Genomic DNA, 25960 nt, shown 5'->3' with positions numbered 1-25960 from the left:
CGGGCAACTTACATGGGGGGGGGGGGATGTTGAATGCGACCATGATGTTGGCATGCGGGAATCCAGATATCTAAAGGCGCGCTGTTAGGATTGGCTTTGGTTTCATTTGTTTCTTGCTTAGCATACCCTTCTCGTCTCGCGCTTGCTTCTTTTTCTGCAGCAAGGAAATATTGACTATGGAGATTTGACGGAGCGATGCAAAAGATGGGCGACGGATGGAAATCACATTTTTTTTGTCCTTTTTACGGCACAGTCGCGGGGCACGCATCATCACCCTGTTGGCCTGTTCAACGAACCACCGCACAAGTCACGTCAATGCACTGACTTGGGTACCTAGGTTTGGCACTGGATTCGGCACATTGGACAAATGCTGCGTGCGTGGGTTGGACTAGTCCCCTGCGTCCCGGGCCTTTCTCGCCTCCTTTTGTGCCTTCCTAGCCTGATGCAAACTCAAGGCCGGCTGCGCCAGCAGCAGCTCGTGGTTGCGGATGCCGGCCTCCCCGAGCTCGTCCAGCACAAATCGCCCCAGCTTCCCCTCCCGCCACTGGGAGAGGATCCGCGCCGCAGCCTCTTGCCAGTTCGGCAGCCCGCCGGGCTTGAGCTTCCCGTCGCGCCTCGCCACAGCCGTCAAGAAGTCGTTGACATCGTTGGTGGGCTCGCAATAGCGCCCGTACAAGCTGGGATCCCACCGGTTCATCCGATAGAGCAGGTAGTCGGCGAGGACCTCGTCCGGAATCAGGCCCTTCTTGATGCCGTGCGCGAGAGCGACCTTGATCATGGTCTCGCCGTCCCCCACGTAGGGCTGAAAGATGCCCGGCGTGTCCAGGACGAACACGCCGCCCGCCACGCCGCCCGCGTCCTCGGCCGCCACGACGCGGACGGCCGTGCCGACCTTGCGCGTCACGCCGGCCTGGTCGCCCGTCCTGGCCGCCTTTGCCTTCTTGCCCCCGCCCGCCGCGCCGCCGGCGCTCCGCAGGGCGTTGAGCAAGGTGCTCTTGCCGACGTTGGGCACGCCGACCACCAGGGCCCGCAGGCCCGTCAGCGAGTCCTGCTCCCGCGCGGCGCGCTTGAGCCGCGCGAGCAGAGCGCCCGTGGTCGCGGGCCTGGTCTTGTCCCAGAAGACCACGTTGTCGTCGCCGTGCAGCCGGCGCAGCAGCGGCTTCGCGCCGGGCGTGTCGGTCCCCAGGTCGGACTTTGTGTACACGAGGAGGCGCTCGCGCCCGGCCACGCTTCGCTCCAGCGTGGGGTTCTGCGTCGACAGAGGCAGGCGGAAGTCGCGGCATTCGATGACGAGCGATATGCTCGAGAGGATCGACCGGATCTTGTTGGCGCCGGCAAGGTGGTGGCCCAGGAAGTACGTCTTGGGAATGGACGAGGGTACGGTAAAGGAATCGCGAGGCACGAAGCGCGCCATCCTTTCTTTTTTTTTCCCTCTCTCGGTTTTTTTGGGGGTTGGGGGGAGGGTCAGGTCGATTTCGCTTTTTGACGGGATTTCCGGAAACGGGACATTTTGGCGTCGGCTACGCCCTCGGGACTTGTTGGGTGTGGCGGGACAAGCCAGTTGGCAGCTCTTTGACGAGGATGGGATTCTGTGAGGTTGGTTGAGGAGGAGGGAAAGAAAAGGACCCGTCGTCACGTGCGGAGTGTCTGGTAGTTTCGGGGGAAATTATGTTTCCATGCCGAACAGAGGTGGCTGCTGACGTCATGTGTCGGGGGCGTCCGTTGCTTTGACCACAGAAGCAAGTGAACAATGCATTGTTCACTCGTTTGCCACCTTGGCTCGCTCAATGATGGCTATCTGAAGCTTTCTTTCATGCTGCCTGTAACGGGCCAAGAGAGGTGACCACTATTAAGAATCGAGAGTCTGTTGGCGGCCATGGCGACTTACTACGGCGCGGGTACCACGGATCCCCTATGCTTCAGACGCGATTCCGGACAGAACTTGCTCGCGGCTGACTCTGCGATATTCCACGAGTTTCTCATCCGCCGAGCCCGGCTCCTCCGGGAGCCAGTTGCAATGTATCGCACGAAATAGAGCGGACAGGTTAAAAAAGCTCCAGGGCAACCAACGCCAGACCGATGACGACGCGTATCCAGACCGGGCGGTGTCTGGCCCCCTTTCCCGACCATTGGGTCCAGGGTTTCCGCCACCTCTGATGATGCTCGTGGGAAAGCGGGCAGTCTTCAACCAGAAAGCAGTCGCAAGCGCTGTACATTTGTCCTTTTGCCGACATCTCCTCCCTGGCCACGTCCATCAGCGACAGGCATGTCGGAACCCGGCCCCAGACTCTGTTAGAGCTGGCGCGGTGGCTGTTGCAAGCGAACCACTCTTGCTCCGGGGTCATCCGCCATCGCTGTAAATACCCATCCTTGAGCACGCGTTCCGGCCTTTGACTCCCATCTCATGAGCTTCTCAAAAGTCATGAGCCGCCGTCATAGCTGCTCTCGGAAACTGTTCCGATTATCGGTGAATCGTATCTATTTGCCGGGGAGCCGTGACCCTTCATGCGTCACGTATATATGGTCGTCGGAAACGCCGAAGAAGTAATGGGGCAGGGGGGAAACGGCAGAAGAAGCGAAGCAATGAGCCGTTTCTGCGATGTTGTCGGACGCACACAAGAGCAGTCAGCTATAAGAAACAGACGAGGAAACCCACGCCCACGTCTCACGGATTCTTTTCTTCGCACCGGCTTGGCTGCCGAGCGAGAGAGACGCCAGCCAGAGACGCCAGCCAGAGACGCCAGCCAAGAGCGAGCAGGACCTGAGGCGCCGCATTCTCGCCGTTTGTCGCATCTATCAAATGGCATCTCGTCTTTTACAGTACGTCCTGGCCTGCCGGGCGAGGCTCTGTGTTGCGTGGTGTGTTGCCGCGTCCAGAAACAGCCGAGGGAGTGCATGCATAATCAGGACCAGACCAGACCAGACCACACCCCTCGGCGACCGAGCGTCCCTCATGCAGCCGTGTCCCATTCTGGGGAGGATTCGGAGAATTGCCAAAGCAGCCTGGGCGGTGGCTCAGACAATGACGCTACGTGTATGTATCGGTCTGCCCGCAGCTCCACTTCCAATGGCCTGCCTGGTACGCATCACAACCACGAAACTAAAAACTGCCAGGCCTTTTCCAGCAGGTCTCCTTATCCAAAACAGAATGCTCCGTCACCACACTCGCTCGCTGGCACCCAAGCGCTGGCTGCCTCCAAAGGCCCGAGGCAGCAGCTGGGTCCTGCGCCCAGGTGCCGTTACTGTCTTGGGCGCAGCTAAAAATACACGATTCGAATCACGATGCATGTCGTTTCGCGGCGCCAGGTGCGGGCATCCTGGAACCAGTCTGCAGTTCGCAGTGAACAAGGACCTGGAAACCGCCCCAAGACGGCCACGGATCCAGACACCCCCCGTCACGTAAGAACCGGCATGGTGCAACTGGCCAAAGGACGCCGTTGTCTACCTACGTACGGGGTACCTAGGTGCGGAGTGAGGTAGCTAAATAGCTACTTTGGTTGGCCCGAGGCGGCAAACACGGTACGCGCAGGTTCGTATCATGCATGGCGGCTGCGGACTGCCTCGTGTAGGGTCAATGTTGAACATGTCTCTGCGTATGCCCGAGTCTACATCTGAACGAGGTTGTTCATTTTTCACTCCTCTTTTTTGTTCACCTGCCCCCCCTCGCGTGTGCCAAACTCGAGTTTGCTTGTGGATGCTGGGATGGGTGACGGCATCATTGTCAAAAGATGTGGTCTCCGGCAGTGGAGCAAAAAACTTGGGTCGTCATCGAGCCGTGAACTTGTTTCACAGCAGCCGGTTCCACAGCAATTCGGGAATGCACCAGTTGCGTTGAGGAGGATGGACAGGGTGAGATTGTCGACAGCAAAAGGGAGAAAGGGAGAAAGGGGGGAAGGAAGAAAGGAAGACAGGAAGAAAGGAAGAGAGGAAAAAAGGAAGAAAACAAAGAAAGGGAACAAGAAAATGTAAAAGGAAGGAGAATGTGCAAAAAGGAATCAATTCCCCGACGGTTTAGCAAATTCGTGTCTGGCACGTTAGACTAGCTGGACAGGTCGTGTGCTGCCCAAGCCATTGCTCATCATCTATCTACCCTCACATTTTGCCCCATTATCACTGACAGAGATGCTTGGGACATTACAGAGTCCGATATATCAATGCGATTCCCCGACCGATTTTCATCTTCAAGCGAAATTTTAGTCTCGCGCATTCCTCCACGCCCGCAACAAACTGTCGAAAAAAGTCTTCTCAATCAAATACGCCGCGCAGCAGTTTCGGGCGTGCGCACGCAAAGTCGACAATCATGTGACCAATGTGGCAAAACAAATCGAACAGAACATAGATTCGAGGATGTTGCGCTTTCTCATGTCGGGTCAGATGAATGAAACCCCTCGAAAGGGCTGGGTATCTTGGCCGAAAACCACCCTCCTCTTCCACCCTTCACCCCCTCCGCCCCCTCTTCTCCTCCAGAATAAAACAGAGGGAGCAAAATAGAAGAAGAAAAAACGTAATCACGCGCTAGTGTTGTTTCCCATGTTGAAGTATTTCGACTCGACGGCTTTGACTCTGTTGTCGTTGCCGTATCGTGCATCATCCCAGGACTAGCATGTTTCGATGGAGTCGTGACGAAGAAGACGTAAAAGAAAAGGGAAAAAAAAAAATGGAGAAATGAGGAGTAGTGCAAGGAGATTGAGCTTCAAAAAGAAATGTTCCACGATTCGCTGCAGAGCCATCATCGCTCGCCCAGCAATGTAGGTTTGGCGACACGTGCGGTTTCCGATGCATTCAAGCTTCGATTTGGTAGGGCGTGCCTTTTTTTTTGTTTCCCTTTCCCGAACACATATTCAGTGGTTTATCCCAGTCGTATCATACTACCACACACAAATCACTTGATGTTCTTGAAGAGATCGTTTCCGAGGCTCCCATCCTTGGTTTCAATGCCCTTGAGCTCGGGGATCGTCGGAGGTGGTGGACCAGCCCGCCTCTTGGGCATAGTGCTGCTGTCGTCAAACATGATGCTCGAACGCTTCGATTCGCCGCTTTTGAAGAGGTTGAACCAGCTGTTCCTCCTTGACTTGTATCCCGCCGTGAGGCTGTGGGCACTGCGGCTTGGTGGTCTGGTAACGTTGTCCAGCGAAGTCGAGTTGCCCTCTAGGTAACTGGCATTTAGCATGTTCCTACTAAGTAGTCTCCGGAGGCTGCCTTGGCGGGCTGAGCCGGCAGGACTCGAAGGTGCTTCATCGGCGGGCCACTTATTACCAGCAGTGTTGCAATCGGGAGAGCTCGTCTTTTCGACCGCGTCCCCGTTGATGACGGCCTCGTCGACTCTCTTTGTTTGCGGAGGTGTTTGGGGAGGCGTTGGCACAATGGGGGAGTCCAGGGGAGGAGGTGGAATGTTGGTTCCGTCGGTGATGCTGCCAAAGTTCAAGTCAAGAGCGGGGAGCTCAAATCGAGGCGTGGCCGGGCCATTGAGGCGGGAAGGCATTGCTGAAGTATGGAAGAAGGAGACGTGAAGACGCAGAATCCAGCAAGACACCCGAGGATGGAGGAGAGTTGGGACAGGGAACGAGAGAGCCAGGTCCCCGCTGGAAGAGGCAAAGGGGGGTCAGTGACTCGGTGGACAAAGTGCTTGCTAGCCTCGAGAGCCCAGTTGCGGCAACAGGAGGAGTGAAAAGAGTGGCGGGATCGATCACGCGTCCATGCGAAGCATCAGAAACAGACGATGCCGATGCCACAAATGAGAAAAGGAGAGCAACAGAAAGCTTGTTGTTGGTCAGGGTACACCGGTACGGAGTACAGTGAGAAAACTGGATCTCTAAGGGCAGGGAAGGGCAGGGCAGGGGTGTTGACGAAGTCGAGTGGCGCCGCACGTACGTTTCGCGGACCGGGGTCGGAAAGAAGCAATGGTTCTGGGGAATTCCGGGAGAATTCCGGGGACGAAACAACGGGCAATGGGTAGAAAAGAAAAGAAAAAGAAAAGAAAAGAAGAGAAAAGAAGAGAAAAACGAGGATTCTCCGCAATCGAGTGCAGGCAAAGAGGGAACGGGCGATTGAGCAGTCTTGGAGAAAGGAGAACGACCTTTGGCCTGGCTCTTCTTTGCTTGTTTCGCCAAGAGAAGGGGCTTGGTCGTGGCGTCTAACCTGCATCTGGAAACAGAACAGCGGCCTTAGTGTAGGTCATCACATGTACCTACCTGTCGATAGGTATGTACCTTACCCAACATGAAGGTAATTGACCCAAGCCGAAGCAGTGGAGAAGTCTATGCTCCGTAGAGCCGTGACCTGCTCATCTTACCTGAGGCAGATTGCAGGTTCCTGTTACCTGGGCATCCGGCGGCTGCCAGATTAGGGAAACGTGCTGGATACCTGTAGGTACCTACCTACCTAGAGTGTACCGCTGTACGACGTATGCAGGATGGCCTGGTTGTAGTCGTAGCTGCCGGCTCCGAGCCTCCAACCTGCTTACGAATTGCGACATAAGAAGACCAGCAGCTTGTCCTCGGTCAACACCAGCAAACAGCCCAATGCGACGGACTGCGTGCCCGTTCGTCGACTCTCCGCCCCCCCCCCTCTCCGCCCCCTTCTTTTTTATCCCTCTGTTTCTTCTTCTTCTTCAAGACTTGTTCGCTTACATGTACTGTATGCAGTAAGCACGTATCAATGCGAGATAGCAGACGCAATAGTTGGCGAAGCCAGCCCAAGCCAACCTGGCCGAGGTCGGACGTCGGCCGCTGGAATAGGGCGAAGGACCCGACTTGTGAATGGTCTGGTGGGGATGACAGCCACGCGTTACTTTGAAGCTGCCGGGTAACTCGGAACCCCCTCCCCCCCAAATCTTGGCAGGGACATGAAGCCATTTAAACTTTTTTAGGTGCCAGTCAAACAGCATACTCCTTCGTCTTCTGACAGTCCCCGATGGAGACTGTGTTGCCGCCATCGTCGTCCCATCAGACTCCGTCTGCATCGGCGGAACGAACAAAGAGTCAAGCAAGGCACAACGCTTGCAACCCCAGCAGTTTCGACCAGACGCGACAAGTCACGACACTGGGCGAGCCGAGGACCGGCCAAAGGCCTAAAACAGCCCGGTTCGCGCCATGACAGATCCACGATCCTACGGAGTACATGGTACAGAACCGTCGAGGCGCGCCCACCTGCTCCAGCAGCTCCTGCTCTGCCGTGCTTGTGCTGTACAGTAGTTGTCTGTCTGTCTGTCTTGCTCTGTACGTCGACGGGCCAATTAAGGTACCAGCGTCATGTCTCACAGCCCAGCCTGTCCAGCATGCACTGCAAAGGGGCCAGGGCATACGGAGTACAAAGGGAGCAACTCGTAAGATGGCCCAGGTTAGATCACAGAGCATCAGAGGATAAGGGCATCAGAGCATGGCGCAAGGGTTTTCGTTTAGACAGTTTCCATTTGTCGAGGCGAGCCTCTGAAAGCTATGTACCTTAGGTACCCAAATCCCAACCTCTTCGCGGGTATGTACCTCGTAATCTCGATGCGCCTTTCCAAACGTCCCCTTGACTACCTAGGTACCTGGCAGCAAAAGCTACGGCTCACCAGTCTCTGCCGAGTGTTGCCTTAACCGACGGCGTCTCGTCTGGTGAGGGGCTAATATCGTAGCAAGTTTGTCTTTCTGTTGTTCAAATCGAACGAACCCCCAGCTACTTGACTGTGGACGGGGCGAAATGCTGGGGAGGCGACGCCCATTTTATTTTTATTGCTGCACCCACCCACCCAGCGGAAGCCTTGCCCGCAGCCAACCAACATGCGCATGGACGGGTCAACTCAAGCTACAGCAACTACATACGTGGGAGACGTCCCCCAATCCATCAAACTCGAACCGATATTCTAACCACACACCTCTGCCAACAGAAGCATCGCATTCTTCAGCAACTCCGAACGGCGTCCCGCACTCCTTGACTGTCATTGTCATGGTGATTCAGCTCGGCCTGCGGTGGTCCTTGCTTCGTAGACCGTCTCCACAGCCGGCAAAGCTTCAGCAGAGCGGCTTAAGCCAGGCGCGGAAATCGTTTGTTCGGCGCAAGTCCGGCCCCTATGGCTACACGCAGGCCAAGGCTCTCGTCTATTCCGCTCATGGAGAACCGGCAGACGTCCTGAAGTGAGTCGCAGCTGGGGGGAGGGGAACACAGACGTTATCGCGTCAGGCTAACCAACCGTTCGACCTACAGACTGCATTCGCACTCCATCTCTCCCTCCGTCCCCAGCTCATCCGTCCTCGTCCGAACCCTCGCCGCAGCAATAAATCCAGCCGACATCAACACGATACAGGGAACGTATGGATCCAAACAAACCATGTCCTCGCTTATCGGCACTTCGGAGCCATCCGCCGTGCCAGGTAACGAGGGTGTTTTCGAGGTCGTGTCCGTAGGAGACTCGTCCTCGTCCCTGAAAAAGGGCGATTGGGTGATCCCGGCCGCCCAGCAGATGGGCACGTGGCGGACGCATGCCGTGTTCGAGGCGAGCCATGTTCTCAAGATTGACAAGGAGAATCTCACGCCCACGCAAGTCGCGACCGTCAGCATAAATCCCTGCACAGCCTACCGTATTCTGCGCGAGTACGGTCCGAGTGCAGGTCTAACAAAAGGTCTCCCCATGAGACCGCTCGAGATTGGCCGAGGTGAATGGTTCATCCAGAATGGAGCCAATTCCGGCGTGGGACGCGCTGCCATCCAGTTTGGCAAGCTCTGGGGCTTGCGAAGCATCAATGTCATACGCGACAGGGATTCAGCCGAGGAAACCGAGGCCCTGAGGCGAGAACTCCTCGAGCTGGGCGCTGACGTTGTCGTTTGCGAATCCCAGTTTCTCTCCAGGCAATGGAAGGATCAGCTTGCCGAAGTCACTCGCGGCGGACGGGAGCAGATTGGTCTCGCGCTCAACTGCGTAGGCGGCAAGTCTGCTACGGCACTGGCAAGATCCCTGGGCGAGGGAGCCACGTTGGTTTCGTATGGGGGCATGTCCAGGCAGCCCGTCTCGTTGCCCGTCGGGCTGCTGATTTTCAAGGACCTTCGATTTGTGGGCTTCTGGCTATCCAGATGGAACCGGAAAGATGCCATTGGCAGAGAGCACATGGTCAACGATATTCTCAATCTGATGCGGCTGGGGCATTTCAAGAATGCGCCCGTGGACGAGATCAACTGGGATGGGGAGACGGAGGAGACTGCCATCAAGGCTGCGGTTCAGGGAGCATTGAGAGGTTTTCGAAAAGGCAAAGGCGTTTTCTTGTTTGGCGAGACGTAAATGGCCTGGTCGGAAAGAAACCGACTTGGCCAGAGGCATTGCTGTTCATCTGGAAAAGGTTGCCAGCTGTCGCATGGCGTTGATCACTGAGCGCACGTTTTCCACTCGAGGCCCGTTGTCATGACCGCGAATGCTTTCTTCCCCCAGCCTCTTTCTCCGTTCATGTCAATTCTTTTACTCTTTGGCGTCTGGCGTTTGGCGTTTGGCGTTTGGGGCCTCCAAGCCTTCGATGCTGGCTGGGCCTCCTCGCCCGCTGGATTAGTTTAGTTCCCCACTAAAGTCCCCACTGAAGTTCCCTGTACTCTGCGCCGCTGAAGACTGGAGGGATCAGACTCGAATGCTTGCTGCCTCGTACTGTTTGGTCTTTTCACCATTCAGGTCCGTGCAGTATCCACGCAAGTCCCACATTGAACCAACCTTATTTGGCAAGAACCAAGAACGACCACACCCCTGATGAACCTGTTCGTCAAAATGTACATTCCTATCTTAGGTGCCTACCTACCTTATTTGAACACTTGAGCCCCGCTTTCCAGACCAACACTTCACTTCTTTGCCTGAAGCGAGTGAAGATAAATATTGTAAGAAGGCAAAGAATCACTTCTGCGGGTTAAACTTCATCTGCTCTGGTACCGGAAGCCCATGCTTTTGGTGGACGGACCGATAAACACCACGTCGCAGGTGGCCGTCAAGCCAAACCGCAACACCAGAGTCGTCGTCTCAGTAGACAAACTCAGGCCGCCCCATACCCGAAACAGACGGACCAACATGGGGCCTTTGCAGTGTGACTGGCTATCTCAGAATGAATCTCTTCAATTTATTTACGCCATTCAAAGGCAAGAGAAAGCTCAACGATTGTTCAGACGAGACCCCGGATACAATCGACAAGACGGAATGTTCCAACGACAGCGCCAAGCGGCGTAAGCTTCGCCACGCCTTACCTCAGACATCACCTCGCCGCGCATCCAGAAGAACGAAACCCGGCACGCAGCTGAAGACGGCGCCTACGGAACGTCTAGTCGTGGCTGTATTTGGCTGCGGGGAGGACGGTGAACTAGGCTTGGGAAACATGATGCACAGTGGCAGAGCTCCTACCGTCGCAGACAGGCCTCGGATTAACCACTTTCTGGATATAAACACCGTAGGTGTCGTTCAAATAGCAGTGGGCGGCAAGCACTGCGCCGCCCTCACTCACGACGGGCTTGTTCTGACATGGGGATGCAACGACTCGAGAGCCCTTGGCCGAGCGACCCAGTGGGAACGATTGCAAAAGCTGGACCAAATCGCGAGGGAACCGAATTCCATGCCAAGTGTTCCCGCACCCGTCGAGAATCTTTCAACCCTTGGGCTAGACATTGCGCAATTAACTGCCACCGACAATGCCACTTTTATCCTCACTAGATCGGGGTTGGTTTATGGCTGGGGCACGTTTCATGTAGGGCCTTACTTTAACCCCCCCCCCCCCCCCCCCCCCTTTCGCCGCGTCCGCTTCGCTCGCTGTGGTGGCTAATCATGTCCAAGGGCAGTGATGGTGTGTACGGATTTTTGCGGGAAAAGATTCAAAAAAACAAACCTGCCAGCTACGAAGCGAGGTTCCAGGCAACGCCGACACGGATTGAAGGTCTGAAAAACATAAGAGAGCTCTCTGCAGGCATGAACCATGTACTGGCGCTGACGGAGTCGGGAGACGTGTACGCCTGGGGCTCTGGCCAGCAGGCACAACTGGGTCGCCGCTTGGTGCAGCGCCATCAGTTCGAGTCGTTAATCCCCCGGATGGTTGATCTGCCCAAGAGGGGAATTGTCAAGATCTTTGCCGGGTTCAGCCACAGCTTTGCTGTCGACACACAAGGGAAAGTGTGGACGTGGGGATTGAACAATTTCGGACAGACGGGCATTCCGGCCAACGAAGAGAACCTGTATATCGGGGTTCCAACCGTCGTTCAAGGTTTGACGGGCTACAAGATACGTCAAGTCGCAGGCGGGTTCCATCACAGCATAGCATGCACCGAGGATGGGCAAGTGCTGGCCTGGGGGCGATGTGACAATAGCCAGATGGGGACGGACATTTTGATGCTGGGCAAGGACAAGTTTCTTTTTGACAGTCGCGGAAGGCCGCGCATTTTGCTGACCCCGACAGTAATTCCCAGTGAGCACAGTTCCCCCCTCCGCCGCCCCCGTTTCACCGTGATGGGGTTTCTTCTTCATTCCCTCACCCTATTCTCACATGGGAAAAACAAAAAAAATCCCGACTAACCCTGGCCTGGCAGGTATTTCGGCCACTTTTGTCGCTGCTGGCGTCGACAACTCGGTGGCCATTGCCGCAGATGGCGCGGTGCTGACATGGGGATCCTCCGAGAACTACCGCACTGGCCTGGCAACCCAAGACACGATACAGACTCCCACTGAGCTCGTGGGCAAAGGCGTCACCGACAAGGCCTTCACCTTTGCCGGCTGTGGCAGCCACTTTACTGTCATTGCAGGACCCGGGCAAGCGAGACGCGCGCAACATGATTCGCCATGACGCGACATGACGACCACCAATGCGAGTTTGCTGCCCCGCGCTGCCTTGAGCTGCCTGACGGATAATGAAGAGACGACGATGAACGTGACGAGTGCAGCAATGAATGAATGAATGGACGAGTCGGGGTGATGTAGAGTCATAGCCAATGTCTGAACAACTAGCCGCTAGCAGGTCCGTATTGAAGCGCTCTCTGTTGTTGCCTGGCATCAAGGGGGGAAATGCACATCTGGCTGTCTCTTGAGCTGCTGCATGCCATGCCTGTAGCTCCACGAAAGACGGGGAGCATGCCACGCTGCAGGTTGTTGGTAAAGGCCGATGCAGCATCCGTCTGGATAGTATCTAGGCCCAACTTGAGCCATGCTTAAGCTCGGCCCAGATGCCATGCAAGTGGACGCTGTGTCCGTCCGCCTTTACCAGCAATCCACAGGACCAAGTCGTCTACGCTGAACATCTCAAAGGATCTCAAAGGCCTGCATGGGCGCTATTACTATAGCATGCTCCATCATAGTCTTTGAAGACCTCCCACGACAGCACGCCTCATGCATCCAGGGGAAGAAGCAGCGGTAGCAGTTGGATGCCCCGACGGATTCAACTGCCCTTGTATGTCGCGCCATCACTTATTGCCAAACATCACCCATGTTGCCATTAGTTTGATACAGTACTGGGAACACGTTACGTGATGAAGAGATGAAAACACCTTGTGCGATTGATTGATTGATTGCTCGCTCATAGGCTTAGTGTATCCCCCCTGCCAAGATCGTCTGAGTAACTTTCTGAAAGTTGATCCTGCTGCCTTGGTCACAGTATCCGCCTTTGACACGGACATTAGACTCTGCCACTTTGTTCTGCGCAGCGCTCTCCGCAGCCTGCGTTGCTGCCAGCCAAAGAGAACCTTTTTGACACCTTGCGACACGCGCATGTCTGTCAAAGGGGCTTTTGGCAAATACACAGACCCGACTGACCCAAGCACACAACACACATGGCACAGGGGGGGGGGGGGGGGGGGGGAAACGCGGTGACGCCGTGAACCCGTCAAGCGGCTTCGTCCCTTGGCTGTACTTGCACACTACGGAGGACCTGCGGCGGTTGAGCCTCGAAATCGCATCGCTCTGGTTTCTCGACACCCGGCTTAGCCCTCCATTGGCCCGATGCGCGAGGCACTTCCTACGGACTCAAGAGCCAATGCTTTCCAGGTGGTCCGTTACTCTTGTTTCGTCTGTGGGCTCTTTTCTCCTTTGTAGGTTCTAGCCCTCGCAGCGCTCTCAAACACCGATGCTTCCCAGGTGGTCCGTTACTCTTGTTTCGTATGCATGCTCTTTTGTAGGTCCTAGCCCTCACGAGCGCCAGCCCAACCATTCCCCCACAGCCCGGCGACAAAGGCAGAATCCGCACACCAGGCCAGGGTCAGGGGATGCATTTCTTCCCCCCTCCGAACCCCAAGTTCTCCCAGCAGCTTTGTGAGGCGCGCTCCAACGTGCGCGGTGCAGTCTTGCAGCTTCGATGAGCAAGTGTCCCTAAGAAGAGCAAGTATTTACGTGAGACAAGCCTTGGCCCCGCGGACCTCGGCAAACCCGGGCGTACAGGCTTCCCCACCGCCCGTGACTTGATACCCCCCCCCAGCTATGTCCTCAACGCTTGCGCCCACTCGTGAAGTTTGTCAATGACGACGGGCGCAAAGGCCGTCAGGGTGCCCTCTATCACGTTTCCGAAATACACAATGGCCTCTTCCTCGCTGAGGTCCAGGTGGAACCGTTCCCGGACCTTGATGACCGCCTTGTCCGGCTCGAGGCGTATGTCGGGGATGTTGGCGTGGACCATGAGGCTGAACAGGTTCAGTATAAGGTTGGACGACTTGCGGAGCGCCGTGTACGCCAGGAAGCAGTACTGCTTGAAGCGGTTGTAATGCTCCGAGCTCACTCCGCCCATGCACTCGACCATTTCCTTGGACAGCTTCATGAGCGGAGCAAACGGCTTGGGGTCCCGGCCGAGGATGAAGCCAAAGTCTGCGTGGAAGAAGTGCCCGTCCGGAGCGAGCAGCAGGTTGTCCAGGTGCCGGTCCCCAACGCCCAGGATGTACGTAATCACGCAGTAGCCCGCGCACGATTTGACGTACGTGTCGAGAGTCTCCTGCCGCACCCCGTGCGGCTGCCTGTCGTCGGGGTTGTGGTGCCTCAGGTAGGCAAGAGCTGGGTTGTTTCGGTATTTCCCGACAATCGCCGACAGGCTCTGCGACTGCACAAACTGCGAGGCGCCTGCAGTGGTGCTGGTTGCCAGGATTTTGTACGGCGATAGCTTCAGGTCAAGGTTCTCCTTCTGGAGCAGCTGGTCCATGAGGGTGATGATTTGTATGACAAGCTGATCCTGTCTCAGATCGTCGCCCAGCTTGAAGATGATGGGATAGGTGCCGCCGGCCGTGGTCTTGAACGTGCACTTGATGGGGTTCAGCGACGACTTGAACACCGCAACTTGGTCAGGCACAATGCCGGTAACCTTGACGGACGGGTCCAGCGGCATCGCCAGGGGAGGGTCAAACGTGAGCAGCTCGTTTTTCGCATCTGCCAGGAAACTTTTGAGACGGTCAATCTTCTTGGCGATGGACTCGCCTGATGCCTTGATCTCGCCCGCAATCTTGGAGAGTATCGCAACCATCTCAGCTTGGCGCAGCAGGTTTTTCCTGTCCTCTGCCCCGGTCGGTTGCTTGACCAGCTCCGTCATGAACTCGTAGGCAACCTTGCGGTATATGTTTCGGTTGTCAACGCCCTGCTCGGGGCTGTTGTCGTCGCACTCCACCATGAGATACCAGTAAAAGTAGTTGCCCAGCAAGAAGTTGGCCGCAGCTCGTTGGATCAGGAACCGGGCCAGCGAGGAGTCTTGGGTGCCTTCTTGCCCCGATTCCGTCGAGATTTGCTCATACTTGAGCGCCTGCACAAGCTGGAGAAGGTACAGAAGCAGCTCCTCGTCGTCTGCCTTTCGCAGCCTGCCCACGGCGTACGAGCGCACGGCTGCATTGTCGAATGATGGCCCTAGAAGCTCAAGGGCATCGTCCACGTCAATCTCGGTCCATCGGCCGAGAACTTGGATCGCTTGCTTGGACTCGCTTTGGTCGCTCCAGTTGACCGATTTGACAAACTTGGTTAATGCCCGTTTGTTGCGGGTCAGGTGATATCTGAACTTCCAGACCAGATCTGCCTCCTCGGGGGATAGCGCGTGGGTCGGCGAGTAGGACATTATCAGATTCAGTTCGTCCCGAACCTTGGCGTTTGGTTTCAGATCCTTGTCCAGGATTCCGTGCCTGTGAGAGCTTCGAAAAAGCCTTCTGTGTTTGGCTTCCGCGGGGTTGTCCCTCTGTCCCACTTCCGGATCGTATACCTTGATGAGTCTGGCGGAGAGTCCGTCGGGACCTTTTCCTGCCGAGTTGATTCCAGGGCCAAACTGAACCTCGGGCTGGTGATGCGGCAGCGTTGCTTGAGATGCCGAGAGTGGCTTCAGAGCTGATATTGGTGGAGGACCGTACTCATGATCGGCGAAGACGACGGGGAAGTCGAATCGCGGTAGCTCAATGTTGAGGAGAAAGGCCGCGTCATCAGATTTTTCGTCATCCACACCGTTACCATTACCGCGGCCATTCTCCGAGCGTTCAGCATCGCCATCGCCATCACCATTGAGGGCTTGCAGGCGCTGAAGCATTTTCATGGACGACTTGGCCGCCTGAAGCCCCTTCTTCTCGAAGCTGCGGAATACCATCTGGTCAAGCCAGTCAACACGTTGTATCTCTCCCATTTCATGCTTCTTGAAGAGCTTCTCCATTCTATCCATCTCTTCGGCATCCTTGTCAAAAAACTGGCCACCTCCATTTTGCAGGCTCGTCCTTCTTTTGTTGGTGACCAGGGCTGGCGTAGTGGAGTTGGCTGTCCCGTCCGCATGCTTGTTTCTGTGCACCAGACACTTCTGGCGTCCCTTTTGTATTTGATTTTCGGCGTCAAACAAGGGCAGAGTCGTTCCTCCAAAAGGAATGGCATGTCCAATGGCATTCTTACCACCAGTGGGTGATAGATCCCATATTGTGATGGCGAGTCGGGCATTGGCCGGGAGGGATTTATAGGTGATGGGCAACTCGAGCCACTCATTCCACCTAAGTGTTGATCATTATTCTTTGTCAGCCGAGCGAACCCAGATGTCGTAATGCGAAACCTTGTTTTCTTCGGCACGCACTTTCTCTCCGATCGGAATGGCTTATAAGCGGTTTGGATCGGTACTGTCAATGGCTTGGAACCAGCCCAGACTTGAACAGTTAGGTAGAGGTCGGAATGTCGGCTAGGATAGCGTCAGCCTTGTGAGGACGGACGGGAGAATTCTCGATGGCTGAAGCGCACCTGGTATTAGAGCCGATGTGCCGCAGATCCGGCCGTTCCAAAAGCACAGAATACTTGACCGGCGGCTTATCTCCCTCTAGGTTCATGCTAGTAGCAACGATTAGCAGGGAACTGATTGTGCGTGGTGGATGAATCAAAATGTTTCCATGAAACGAGCGAGGAAAGGCGCCTGAGCGAGCATATGATGCGGCATACATTCGAATGCTCACTGGATAATCAACATCTTTGGATGCAGCGAACGAAAACGGGTCCATCCTCCCGTACTCTGCCATGGCGATGGTTCATATTACTTTGGGCACTCGATTCGGCAAGCGCTGGATGAAGAGTAGACGACCTGACCGCTCGGAATTGCGCGGAATCGGCTTCAAAGCCGCAGAGGGACAATGCAATCCTTGGAAACTGGCTTGAGTTGGGTCGGAGCCTGGGACAGGTTGAGCTCCGGGGATCCCATGTGCGTCAGCAGTGAGTTGACTCGTGAGCACTTGTGACACATTCGGCAGAGCGAGAATAAGCGGGGCTCTCTGGTGGGCTCAAAATAACACCAGCTGGTACTTTTTTACAAGGCGGGTACTCCGTCTTGGTACTCCGTCTTGGTACTCCGTCTTCTTTTACTTTTTCATCTTCATTTCAGTTTAGCCTACTCTTTCAAAGCGCAGCACGTCACACCATTAGGGACTACACTTTGGCTTTTCACGGCGGAAATCTCTCATTTTTGTCCGTGGTTATACTTTGCCGCTTCCTACTATACATGCCGTGATTTGTTTCATTGCTCCCTGCGCCTGCGTACCCATGTATGCGTGGTCAACTCTTCCGCTGTAGATGCCACGCAAAGACTCTTCTAAACGCCTCTTTGGCGTTGCCCTCGATGACTTCGCCATGGCACGGTATTAGAGTATCAAAGTCCCACTGGTCAATGACTCTGATGCTGTCGTTGAAGCTATTTCGGTCCCTGGCGGCAAGATACCAGTTGAAGCGCTTCATCCAAGTAGCATCGCCTGCAGGGCTCTGCGCGCAACGGAACAACTTGTCGGCCAACCCTCCTGGCTTTTGGCCATCCGGAACCTTGCTGTACTGCTCGATAGCGGGCAGGTTGAACATGAGGTCGGCTTCGATGAGAACCTTGTCGGGCCGATAGTAGAAGACGAGTTCCTTGTTGGCGTGCCCGTCCACATACTCATAATCAAAGTCGGCGTCAAACTCGGGACCCATCTTGATGTTGCGTTTGCCGTCCTTTGTGAAGACAATGGTGAACTGGTCATTGCTTATTTTGGGGTCGTTGCGCTGCTTGGCGCGCTTTTCTTGCAGACCTTCAGGGCCGACGAGCTTAGCGCCCGGATACTCTCTGGCCCATTCTGAGACGAAGAGGTGGTGCTCAAAGTCGAGCGCGATGATGTAGGCTACTTGGCCTCCGAGCTCCGCGATCTTGGCCCTGGATTCCTCGGTGAGCGCGACGGGGGAAAATATGGCTAGGTTGCCAGAGGTGAGCTTGACTGGTTATCATCATCATTAGCGTTAGTACTGGGCGGCAGTGAACAGCATGATGATACAACTTGACCATTTGCGAAAACGGGGAATTGATGTCAGAAAACAGCACATGGGGAGAAGAGCACCTACCTAGGGTGCCGCGTCCGCCAATCTTGATCTTGCCGAAACGCGAAAAGGGCACTGAAAAGGTGACGACTCTGGGAGTAACGTTCCGAATGACCATCACGTCCGCCGGGTTGGGGGGAATGAGTCCAGCTGACATTCTGCGAAACCCTGTAGCGTGAGACGGCAACGCAATTTTGCTACGTGGCGTTGGACGGCTCGGTTTGATTGCTGGTCTGAGGATGGTGCAAAAGGTCCGAATGCTGTGGCGGAGAGTCGAGCGATGTGAGGATGAAAGTGAGGGATACGGCGACGATGCAGAGGCGGCAACGGGAGTACTTAAACCGGCTGGGCGGATCCGATTTATAATCATTGATGACGCCAGCTATGTCATCTGTCTGCCTGCTGTTGCTGTCTGTTGCTGTCTGTTGCTGGTATGTAGCCCTCGGTGATGGCGTGCCGCGAATAGCATCAAATGCCTGCCCATGGGCTTCCGTTGGTATTGCCGGGGGGGGAATACACCTGCAAAAGTTCTCGCCTTTCTGATTTTCTTTTCCCAGTTCTCTTCGCCGTGTCTTGGCAGCGTGCATGGCGATGTGTTAAAGCCACGTGCCAGTCGCGAATTCCAGGTTAATGCGAAGCTTTACCCACCATCCGCCCACCTCACCTCGGGTTGAATGGCATCATAGATGACCATTTGACAAGTCGTTGCTGAAAATCCACTATACCCAGATAGGTATTGTGGCCGACATGGGTTGTCGTCGGCGGCAGGAGCTACCCTCCGCCAAATTGTGGGTGGCTGCACCCGCAGCGCAGCTCCTGCCGCACCAGTGCACGGGCGCGGGTATTCATTCTAGTAAACTCTACGGAGTACCATGCTTGGCCAGTCATTGCGCCCTTTCCATGCTCCTATTCCTACCTGTGCACGTCACATCACCGTATATACATGTAGCAGCGAATGTCTGCTCAAGCCCTCCAATTAGATGGCGCATGCGCATACGACCGAGATGCCAACTTAAACATGCGAACTGTGCTAAAAAAAAAAAACTACAAAAAAAAAAAACAAAAAGAACAAGCCCGAAAAAGGTAGACATACAACACCAGGGATTCGCTGGTCGTCACCGACCCAACTACTAATCTGGCGCTCGCTTGCTTATTTAACGGAGATCGGACGGGATCCAAAGGTCTCAAGCGGCTATGGTCGTATGTGCTGGCTGGTGGTGTATTGAGGCTTATGACTCTCGAGGCAGCCCAGAAATCACGTCCCAGAAATCAAGTCCACCGAGCATAATCTCTCTTGTCAGCACTAGGGAGACAGGGCTCAGGGACGAGCTCGCTGCGGCGGGCGTTGCGGACTCGCCTGCTTTCGATTAACCTGCTGTTACCATGGAGTACGGATGGTATCGTTATTATTGTGTAGTTTGATTATTTTACACATTAAGCGTCACCATCACCGTCACCACCCACCATGATCATATGGTCTGCCGTTCGTTCCTCAAATATGTACTTGTCTGCTTCTGCCCCACTTCAACCCCCCCCCCACCCTGGCCTCCGACCTCGGCGGCCCATCCATCCTCCAACCCGTTACACCCGGCCAGCCAACGTCCCTCAACTGTCAGGGGTTCAGCTCAACTACCCCGTTAACAAGCTGCAACATCCTCAACCTGCTTCAGCAATCAGTCGCCTTTCACGAACCGCCAAGCAAGCAATGCCTCCAACGCAGCTGCGCCTCCTCCGCCATTCCCACCGGACAAGTCGACTGCTCCTCTCGTCGTCACCTTGAACGGAAACAAGAACTCCCCCCCCCCAAAAAAAAAAAAAAAAGAAAAGAAAAGAAAAGAGGCCTTTGGCGCGAAACCTTTCCCACCAGAGCCCCAGCCTCTCCAGCTTCTCGCCCGCGGCGGCCCGCGGCGGCCCGCCCCATGAAGGCAACCGACCAGGAAGAAGCACTGGCGCCCCCTTCCTCGGGGGCCCTCGCGGCACAACGCCCCGTTTCCTCGGCGCCGGAGTGGAATACCCGACATCTGCCTTGGCGGCTGGCTGCCGATGCTGCCGGAGGCGTGTGCGCCGGCGCTCTCGTCGCGCCCGTCATTTCCATCATCGACCGGTAAGGAAAACTCGCCCCTTGTTATATAATATCCTGCTGGAAGAAACAAGCAAAGGGGGGGGGGGGGGGGGGGGGGGGGGTTTCGTGGTGCGCGAGGAACGGAACGTCGCGCAACGTGCTGATTGCTTGTTGGCCCTGCGGCTCCGCGAAAAAAAAAAAAAAAAAAACTCTAGATCCATCATGGAAAACGCCTCTGGGCGCAGCTCGCTCCTCGACTCGATACGGTCCTCGGTCCGAAACCTGATGCGCCACCCCCGGACGTCGCTCTTGTCGCGGCCCTGCGCGCTCATCTTCGTGCTCTACGGCGGCACCTTCCTGACCGCCAACGCGCTCGATACCGCACTCTCCACCGTCGCCAACCAGGACCCCGCGGCCGTCTCCTCCGGCGCAGGCAAGTTCGTCGCCTCGTCCGCCTCCAACATCGGCCTGTGCATGTACAAGGACCGCTCCTTCGTGCGCATGTTCGGCCCCGTCGGCTCCGTCCCGCGCCCCGTCCCGCTGCCCTCGTACGCATTCTTCACCCTGCGCGACTGCCTGACCATTCTGGCTTCCTTCAACCTGCCGCCGCTCCTGGCGCCCTACATAGACGCTCGCCTGTCGGCCGACATCAAGGCCCGTCTCTCGGGCCACTCGGCTGCGCAGTTCGCGGCCCCCGCCGCCGTGCAGTTCTTCTCTACTCCGCTGCACCTGCTCGGCCTGGATCTCTACAACCGCCCGGGGCAGGCGCCCGCTGTGCCCTGGCGCGATCGGCTCGCCCTCGTCCGCTCCAACTGGCTCGTCAGCTCGGTCGCGCGAATATGCCGCATCGTCCCGGCTTTCGGTGTCGGAGGCGTGGTCAACACGAAAGTGAGGCGGGATTTGATGGTCAAGCTGCGCTAGACTCTAGCGAGCCCAGCCTCCTTTGGGCTCTTCATCAATGGCGGTGACTTGCTGACGGGCTGACAACTGCGCACACAACTCGGTTGGAAAAAAAAAAAAAAAAAAAAAAAAAAAAAAAAAAAAAAAAAAGACACCTTTCAAGGACCCTTTGCTTATTTGGCTCGCCTAAGAAGGCGCTCTCTGATTGCATTCTAGATGGTTTTCCCTTTCAGGACCATGCGCGTTTCAGCTTCCTTCATTCCATCATAACGACTAGACTCCATAGAACGTGGTCGGCATGACATGCAATGATACTCATAGACCGGGACCCAGCATATATCAAAGTCTCCCCCGTTGTGACTTTTTTTTCTTTTTTTTTCTTTTTCATTCTGTCTCGTCGTAATCATTGCCCTCCGTATTGTCATTGTCATGCCTTGTTTCCTCTGCCTTACGCTCTCCTCAGCCTGAAACCCCCAACCAGCAATCAGGTATCAATTGATCAAAGCATCATGTGAGAAAGAATCAAAACACAACTCGGGTTTAAGAAAAAGCAACAAAAATCCCCCGAAACGCCGTTCCCCCTCCCCAAAGCCGGAGCCGTCGTATATAAACAAGGTATGAAAAGCTCATCACTCCAGTCAAGAAAACCAGCTCCAGAGAAGACTTTCCTCGGAAAAGAAAATATATGGATTAGAAAGAAAAAAGGGGAAAGGAAAGAAGAAGAGAAGAGAGAAAAAAATCCGGTGTACGGCCACTAGGGGTGCACCGGCAAATATGGCCATGACGGCTGACCAAAGAATATTACTAAAACAGAACAAGTACAGCAAGCAGCGGCCCAGATGAATAGCGTCGCTGTCGATCAATAAATGGCTGGCTGGCTGGCGTGGTGTAGCGTGGTGTAGTGTGGTGTAGTGTGGTGTGGTGTCATCATCGCAAGCATACGCACGACTGTGCTCAGCTGCTGCATATACCCAAAGGTGAATGGAAAGAAAGTCGACTCGGAACAAAGGACGCGTGACGATGAGGGAAGAATATCGTACGAGCATTGCTAGAGCTCTGCCATGTTGAGAGTCGGGAGGAGTAAAAGTGGGACGAGATGAGAGGTGCCGTCGTTTAGACACCCTCGACGTAAAGAACAAGCTTCTCATTTCTCTGCAAGGCAAAATCGAGGTCGTTGTTGCTCATGAGATTTAGCTTGTTGCCTGTTTTTTCATCCTTGTAAAACAGGTCAAACCGATCATTGGGCGCAATCTTGAGCCGATCCCGAATCTTTTCGCATAGCTGCTGATAGTTCGCGTCGGCTGCAACCCGGATGGCAATGAGGTCGCCGTTGAAATACATCTTGACTTTTATTAACGAGGTTTGCTGGCTCGCCATACTTTGCTGCGTATTATTCATATGTGGGTTCGCCGCAGAAAGACTGGAATAACCGTTTCCGTTCAAGTTGGAATGAGATGTGCTGTTGCCGGGGGATTCGACGGACTGGTGAGAGCCTTGCGACAGTCGATATTCCTCTTCCGCGTCAGCCGGGTCTACTTCGTAGTCTCCTTCGCGAGGAGCGAAAAATTGCTTGACCAGGTTGCATCTTGAAATGTATTCTGGCTGTCTCAGCAGGTTTTTGACGTATGCGTCCAGATTGTGAAGCCTCCCCTCGGTGATGGCGTCGGTAACATAACTCACGGGTCCCGGCATGTAGGGAAGGGTTCGCTTTTGACCTCCGTTATTTCCGGCCTCGGCAGGAAACTCGGTGAGGAGAGCTATCTGGAAGTCGTAAAAATCTTCGTAATATCGTGAAAGCTCCCAGTGACGGCCATCCTCAAGCACAGCAACAATGACAAACCAGTACTTCTCTTCGGCAAAGCAATAGCGGGGAATCCAAGCTTGAATAGGAGCGTAGAGTTGCGGAGTGGATTGATCAGGGGCAAACTGGGCAACTTGGGACACGCTGTGTTGGCCGGCGAGATGCTACAAAAGTCATCAAGTCGTGTTAGCGACGCAAGAAAAGGAGAAGGGGGCTTTGAGAAGGCCATCAGATACATCATGGCCGCCGAGCAAAAACAAAATATATATATATATATATATATATATATATAACAAAAAAAAACAAAAAAAAAATTAAACAGAGGAGAGGGATGTAGAAAAGGCCGTACCTTTGCTCCATTTTGGGTACCCTGGCCTTGAAGACTCATACGATCCATGCCCTGTTCAAGGCTTTGCTGTTGAGCGGCTGCATTTCCACCCTCGAACTTGCCAAGAGTGATGCTGCTATTCTTGTAACTTGCGGCCATTTTTTTCCATTCCTCCACACTCGGGACCCCAGCCTTTCGAACGGCCTCGAGCGCGTTGGGAACGACTTCTCGGGTTTTGACGTAGCGTATCTCCACGTATGAAACGGGAATCAGGCCTGGTCCTCCCAGTCTCGCAATGGGTTTGGCAACGAACCACTCGGCAGTGGACTGGGCGATGATGATGATTTGCTCGCCCTTGGTTGCGCCAAGCTCGTCTGCCCTCTGAGCCTCAAAGTCATACATGACAATGGCGAAGATTTTGTTGTCGATGTCTGCGGATTTGGTGCTGCGATGGTTGATGGGTGCAGCGGTCGTGACGGGATGTGATGGGGTTTCCCCGTAGCCAGAGTCATGATCGGGGCTTTTGGCCGTGGGCGGTCGGCCGCCATCAGATTGGGCGCTATCTCGCTCAGTACGGCCCAAAGCCTGGAAGAAGGCCACGGGAACTAGGCCACGCGCATCTGGCAGGGCAGGATTGCAAGCCTCGAACCAGTCAGGGTCATTCTCGCGGCCAATGACGTGGAAAAAGTCTCCTTTTGAGAAGCTCAGCTCCTGCGACGACTGGGCCTCGTAGTCGTACAACGCTCTGATGACCTAGGGCCGAGCCGAGGTGTCAGCAATTGATGAGATAGATATTGCGATGGGCGTTCGTGAGGCAGCCAAACATTCTGGCCATCGTTGGGAAATTCGGCTTCTTCGCGGTCTATTTTGCTTCGTGACAGTGAAGACAAACAAGGAGGAACGGAAAGAAGAAAGAAGAAGAAAAAAAGGGAAAGAAAAGGTGAAAAAAAGATATGCAGATCAAGCTTGGGCACCTGGTGTCGAAAGAAGGAGCCAGCTCGTTTCCAGGCGACGCATATCACGAGTTGGGGATGTAGGGCTAACCTTTTTTGGAGGGATGATGGCGACAGCAGACTTGCTCCCTACTGAGGTGTGATGCTGCTTGTCCTTGTCGCCCTTGATGGACCGACGTAGAGCCTGTATGAGTGTCATGGGAGTTAGCAGGCAGAGAAGCGCCGGGAGAATGATACGAATGTTAGAATGCAGCTTTGCTGACGGCAAATTGCTGTAGGGAACGGAACGTTGGAGGCATGGAAGTGCGGGGTGGACGCGGGACGCAGGACGCAGGACAGCAAGCAACTGATGCCCCAGCAATGCCCCAGGCGTTGTGTCGCAGATGACGCAGACGACGGAGAGCAGGAAGGAGCGGTCGGGAAGCAGCAGGCCCGACGCCTCCAACAAGACGATGGATGGCTGGTTACGGCGGCAAAAACAGTCCGTGAGGCAGGTAATCAAGGCTCTGCGAACAAGACGCAAAGCGAGGGATCGATTAAGCGATGAGGCAGCGCAAAGAAGATATGGGCGGGAACCACGGTTCGCGAAAAGGGGAGCGGGGAGGGGGGGGGGGTTGGCTTGGTTTGGCATGGCATGGCATGGTAGCCGGGGGCGGAAACATACCTTCATTCTGGGCGAGTGCGAGTGCGACGTGAGGCTCGTCGGCAAATGCTGGCTGCTGCAAAGGCGAGAGTTGGTGGCACTTGGAGGAGGAGGATGAATCAATCAATAGCAGAGCAGGTTGACAGGCAGGTCAAGAGTGAAGCAGAAGGGTGGGGGGGGGGGGGTTGCTAGATAAGATCTCGCAATTAACCAGACCAGGCTAGTCCGTACGCACTGACTGGGCCAGACATGAGACCAGTGGTGAATGTCAACGGGTCTGGTGCGCGCCGTCAGATAGCTGCACCTGGAGGCGCATGTGCCCAGCCTGGTATCCGTACAAGTCAATGGCCCGGCACCGTGGCAGCACGTCTGGCTCCAGAAGCTACGGGCAAGCACCAGGTGGAGTAGGTACGTAAACAGGGCGGGGGCTTTTTGGTTGTTTGGTTCAATGTTGTTTGGTGGGCACTGAACACCGGAGAGACGTCAACTTGGAGTTGTGGAGACGGTTAGAGGCGCCCCCCCGCCTGAGCTGATGCGCAGAATAAAGCGACGTTGGATGCTGCAAAAACCAAGGCAAGCGTGCCTGGGGCACGGGCTGTGCACTGGAAGCTTACATGTAGTATAGTTGCCTAGTTTCATGACAATTGACTGCTTTGATTTTGACAGAACACAAGAACAGAGGGGCACGTGGTTGGGGGGGGGAAGGGGGGGATGCCAGGGCAGCTCAGGTACCTTGGGCACTAAGACAGCTACCAGGCGACTTCTGTTAGCAAGAAAGTACCAGCTACCCCTTCTACCAGGGGCAAGTAGGGACCTAAGATTATCTTCTAGCTGAGGCCCATGGCGCGTAAACCCTGCCAGGCATCCAACGGCAAATACTGTCAACTCCAGTCCCTCCCTGATGTCCCTACCTGTTGACTTGGTTGACCAACGTGTCTGGCAACTAGCGGGCGTTCTTCAAGACACTAGCGCCACAGAGTGAAGCAGCGACGGATTGGGAAAGGGCAAGGCCAAGCCTCCGGATACCACTGCGGCACGGAGTACAGGTGACTGCATCTTTGTACAGAGGCAGCGGGGCGACTTGTTGCCGTGTCGACATTCGCCAAACGTCAATTCCTTGGCACGACATATAGACGGTCCCTAAACAAACGACAACACGATGCGATGCGCAAAGACAGCAATGCCGGGGGACGCTCTGCAGAAGGGGGAGGGGGAAAAAAAAAAGGCCAAAAAAAACAAAAGAAAGACAAAAGACAGGGATGGCGCGGATTCGTGCGGGATGCGGAAAAGCAACGGCAAAGCAACAAACAGCTCAAGGCAGACAAACGGCTGCTTGCTTGCGTTCTACGCCCGAAGCACCAGACTCAAAGGTTACATGTACATGTACCGACCCTTGTTTCTACGAGGTAAACATGCTCCTCGCGGAGTTAGTTCCTGGTGCCAAGGCAAGTCCGCTCGGGCGGAAACGGCCCCGTTGCCCCGGCCGGCAATGGAATTTTTTTTTTTTTTTTTGCGAGCGGCATCAACAACAACAAC

General features: G+C 55.1%; 9 protein-coding genes across 9 annotated transcripts; 4 read left to right on the top strand and 5 right to left on the bottom strand.

Annotated features, from left to right (window-relative positions):
- Positions 1 to 388: 388 nt before the first annotated feature.
- UV8b_04297 (uncharacterized protein) lies at positions 389 to 1414 on the bottom strand (the record flags this gene model as incomplete). The annotated part of the gene is made up of 1 exon (XM_043141795.1): positions 389 to 1414. One exon carries the CDS (start codon positions 1412 to 1414, stop codon positions 389 to 391), a length of 1026 nt encoding a protein of 341 aa, XP_042997729.1.
- Positions 1415 to 2953: 1539 nt separating this feature from the next.
- UV8b_04296 (uncharacterized protein) lies at positions 2954 to 3261 on the top strand (the record flags this gene model as incomplete). The annotated part of the gene is made up of 2 exons (XM_043141794.1): positions 2954 to 3034; positions 3115 to 3261. The coding sequence occupies 2 exons, from the start codon at positions 2954 to 2956 to the stop codon at positions 3259 to 3261; spliced, it is 228 nt and encodes a 75-aa protein (XP_042997728.1).
- Positions 3262 to 4882: 1621 nt separating this feature from the next.
- On the bottom strand, positions 4883 to 5482 carry UV8b_04295 (uncharacterized protein; the record flags this gene model as incomplete). The annotated part of the gene is made up of 1 exon (XM_043141793.1): positions 4883 to 5482. One exon carries the CDS (start codon positions 5480 to 5482, stop codon positions 4883 to 4885), a length of 600 nt encoding a protein of 199 aa, XP_042997727.1.
- Positions 5483 to 7929: 2447 nt separating this feature from the next.
- On the top strand, positions 7930 to 9256 carry UV8b_04294 (uncharacterized protein; the record flags this gene model as incomplete). Its single annotated transcript, XM_043141792.1, has 2 exons — positions 7930 to 8117; positions 8188 to 9256. 2 exons carry the CDS (start codon positions 7930 to 7932, stop codon positions 9254 to 9256), a joined length of 1257 nt encoding a protein of 418 aa, XP_042997726.1.
- Positions 9257 to 10055: 799 nt separating this feature from the next.
- UV8b_04293 (uncharacterized protein) lies at positions 10056 to 11774 on the top strand (the record flags this gene model as incomplete). The annotated part of the gene is made up of 3 exons (XM_043141791.1): positions 10056 to 10688; positions 10775 to 11399; positions 11521 to 11774. The coding sequence occupies 3 exons, from the start codon at positions 10056 to 10058 to the stop codon at positions 11772 to 11774; spliced, it is 1512 nt and encodes a 503-aa protein (XP_042997725.1).
- A 1620-nt stretch (positions 11775 to 13394) lies between these two features.
- UV8b_04292 (uncharacterized protein) lies at positions 13395 to 16419 on the bottom strand (the record flags this gene model as incomplete). Its single annotated transcript, XM_043141790.1, has 4 exons — positions 13395 to 15906; positions 15987 to 16088; positions 16148 to 16234; positions 16343 to 16419. The coding sequence occupies 4 exons, from the start codon at positions 16417 to 16419 to the stop codon at positions 13395 to 13397; spliced, it is 2778 nt and encodes a 925-aa protein (XP_042997724.1).
- A 529-nt stretch (positions 16420 to 16948) lies between these two features.
- UV8b_04291 (uncharacterized protein) lies at positions 16949 to 17894 on the bottom strand (the record flags this gene model as incomplete). Its single annotated transcript, XM_043141789.1, has 2 exons — positions 16949 to 17637; positions 17762 to 17894. 2 exons carry the CDS (start codon positions 17892 to 17894, stop codon positions 16949 to 16951), a joined length of 822 nt encoding a protein of 273 aa, XP_042997723.1.
- Positions 17895 to 19656: 1762 nt separating this feature from the next.
- Positions 19657 to 20720, top strand: UV8b_04290 (uncharacterized protein; the record flags this gene model as incomplete). The annotated part of the gene is made up of 2 exons (XM_043141788.1): positions 19657 to 19841; positions 20015 to 20720. The coding sequence occupies 2 exons, from the start codon at positions 19657 to 19659 to the stop codon at positions 20718 to 20720; spliced, it is 891 nt and encodes a 296-aa protein (XP_042997722.1).
- A 1092-nt stretch (positions 20721 to 21812) lies between these two features.
- Positions 21813 to 24451, bottom strand: UV8b_04289 (uncharacterized protein; the record flags this gene model as incomplete). The annotated part of the gene is made up of 4 exons (XM_043141787.1): positions 21813 to 22664; positions 22850 to 23581; positions 23873 to 23965; positions 24446 to 24451. 4 exons carry the CDS (start codon positions 24449 to 24451, stop codon positions 21813 to 21815), a joined length of 1683 nt encoding a protein of 560 aa, XP_042997721.1.
- Positions 24452 to 25960: the final 1509 nt, after the last annotated feature.

Source organism: Ustilaginoidea virens, chromosome 3 (assembly GCF_000687475.1).
Source record: "Ustilaginoidea virens chromosome 3, complete sequence".
Classification (NCBI taxonomy): domain Eukaryota; kingdom Fungi; phylum Ascomycota; class Sordariomycetes; order Hypocreales; family Clavicipitaceae; genus Ustilaginoidea; species Ustilaginoidea virens.
Note: the sequence above shows the minus strand (reverse complement) of the source record. Positions and strands in the feature narration are given on the sequence as shown.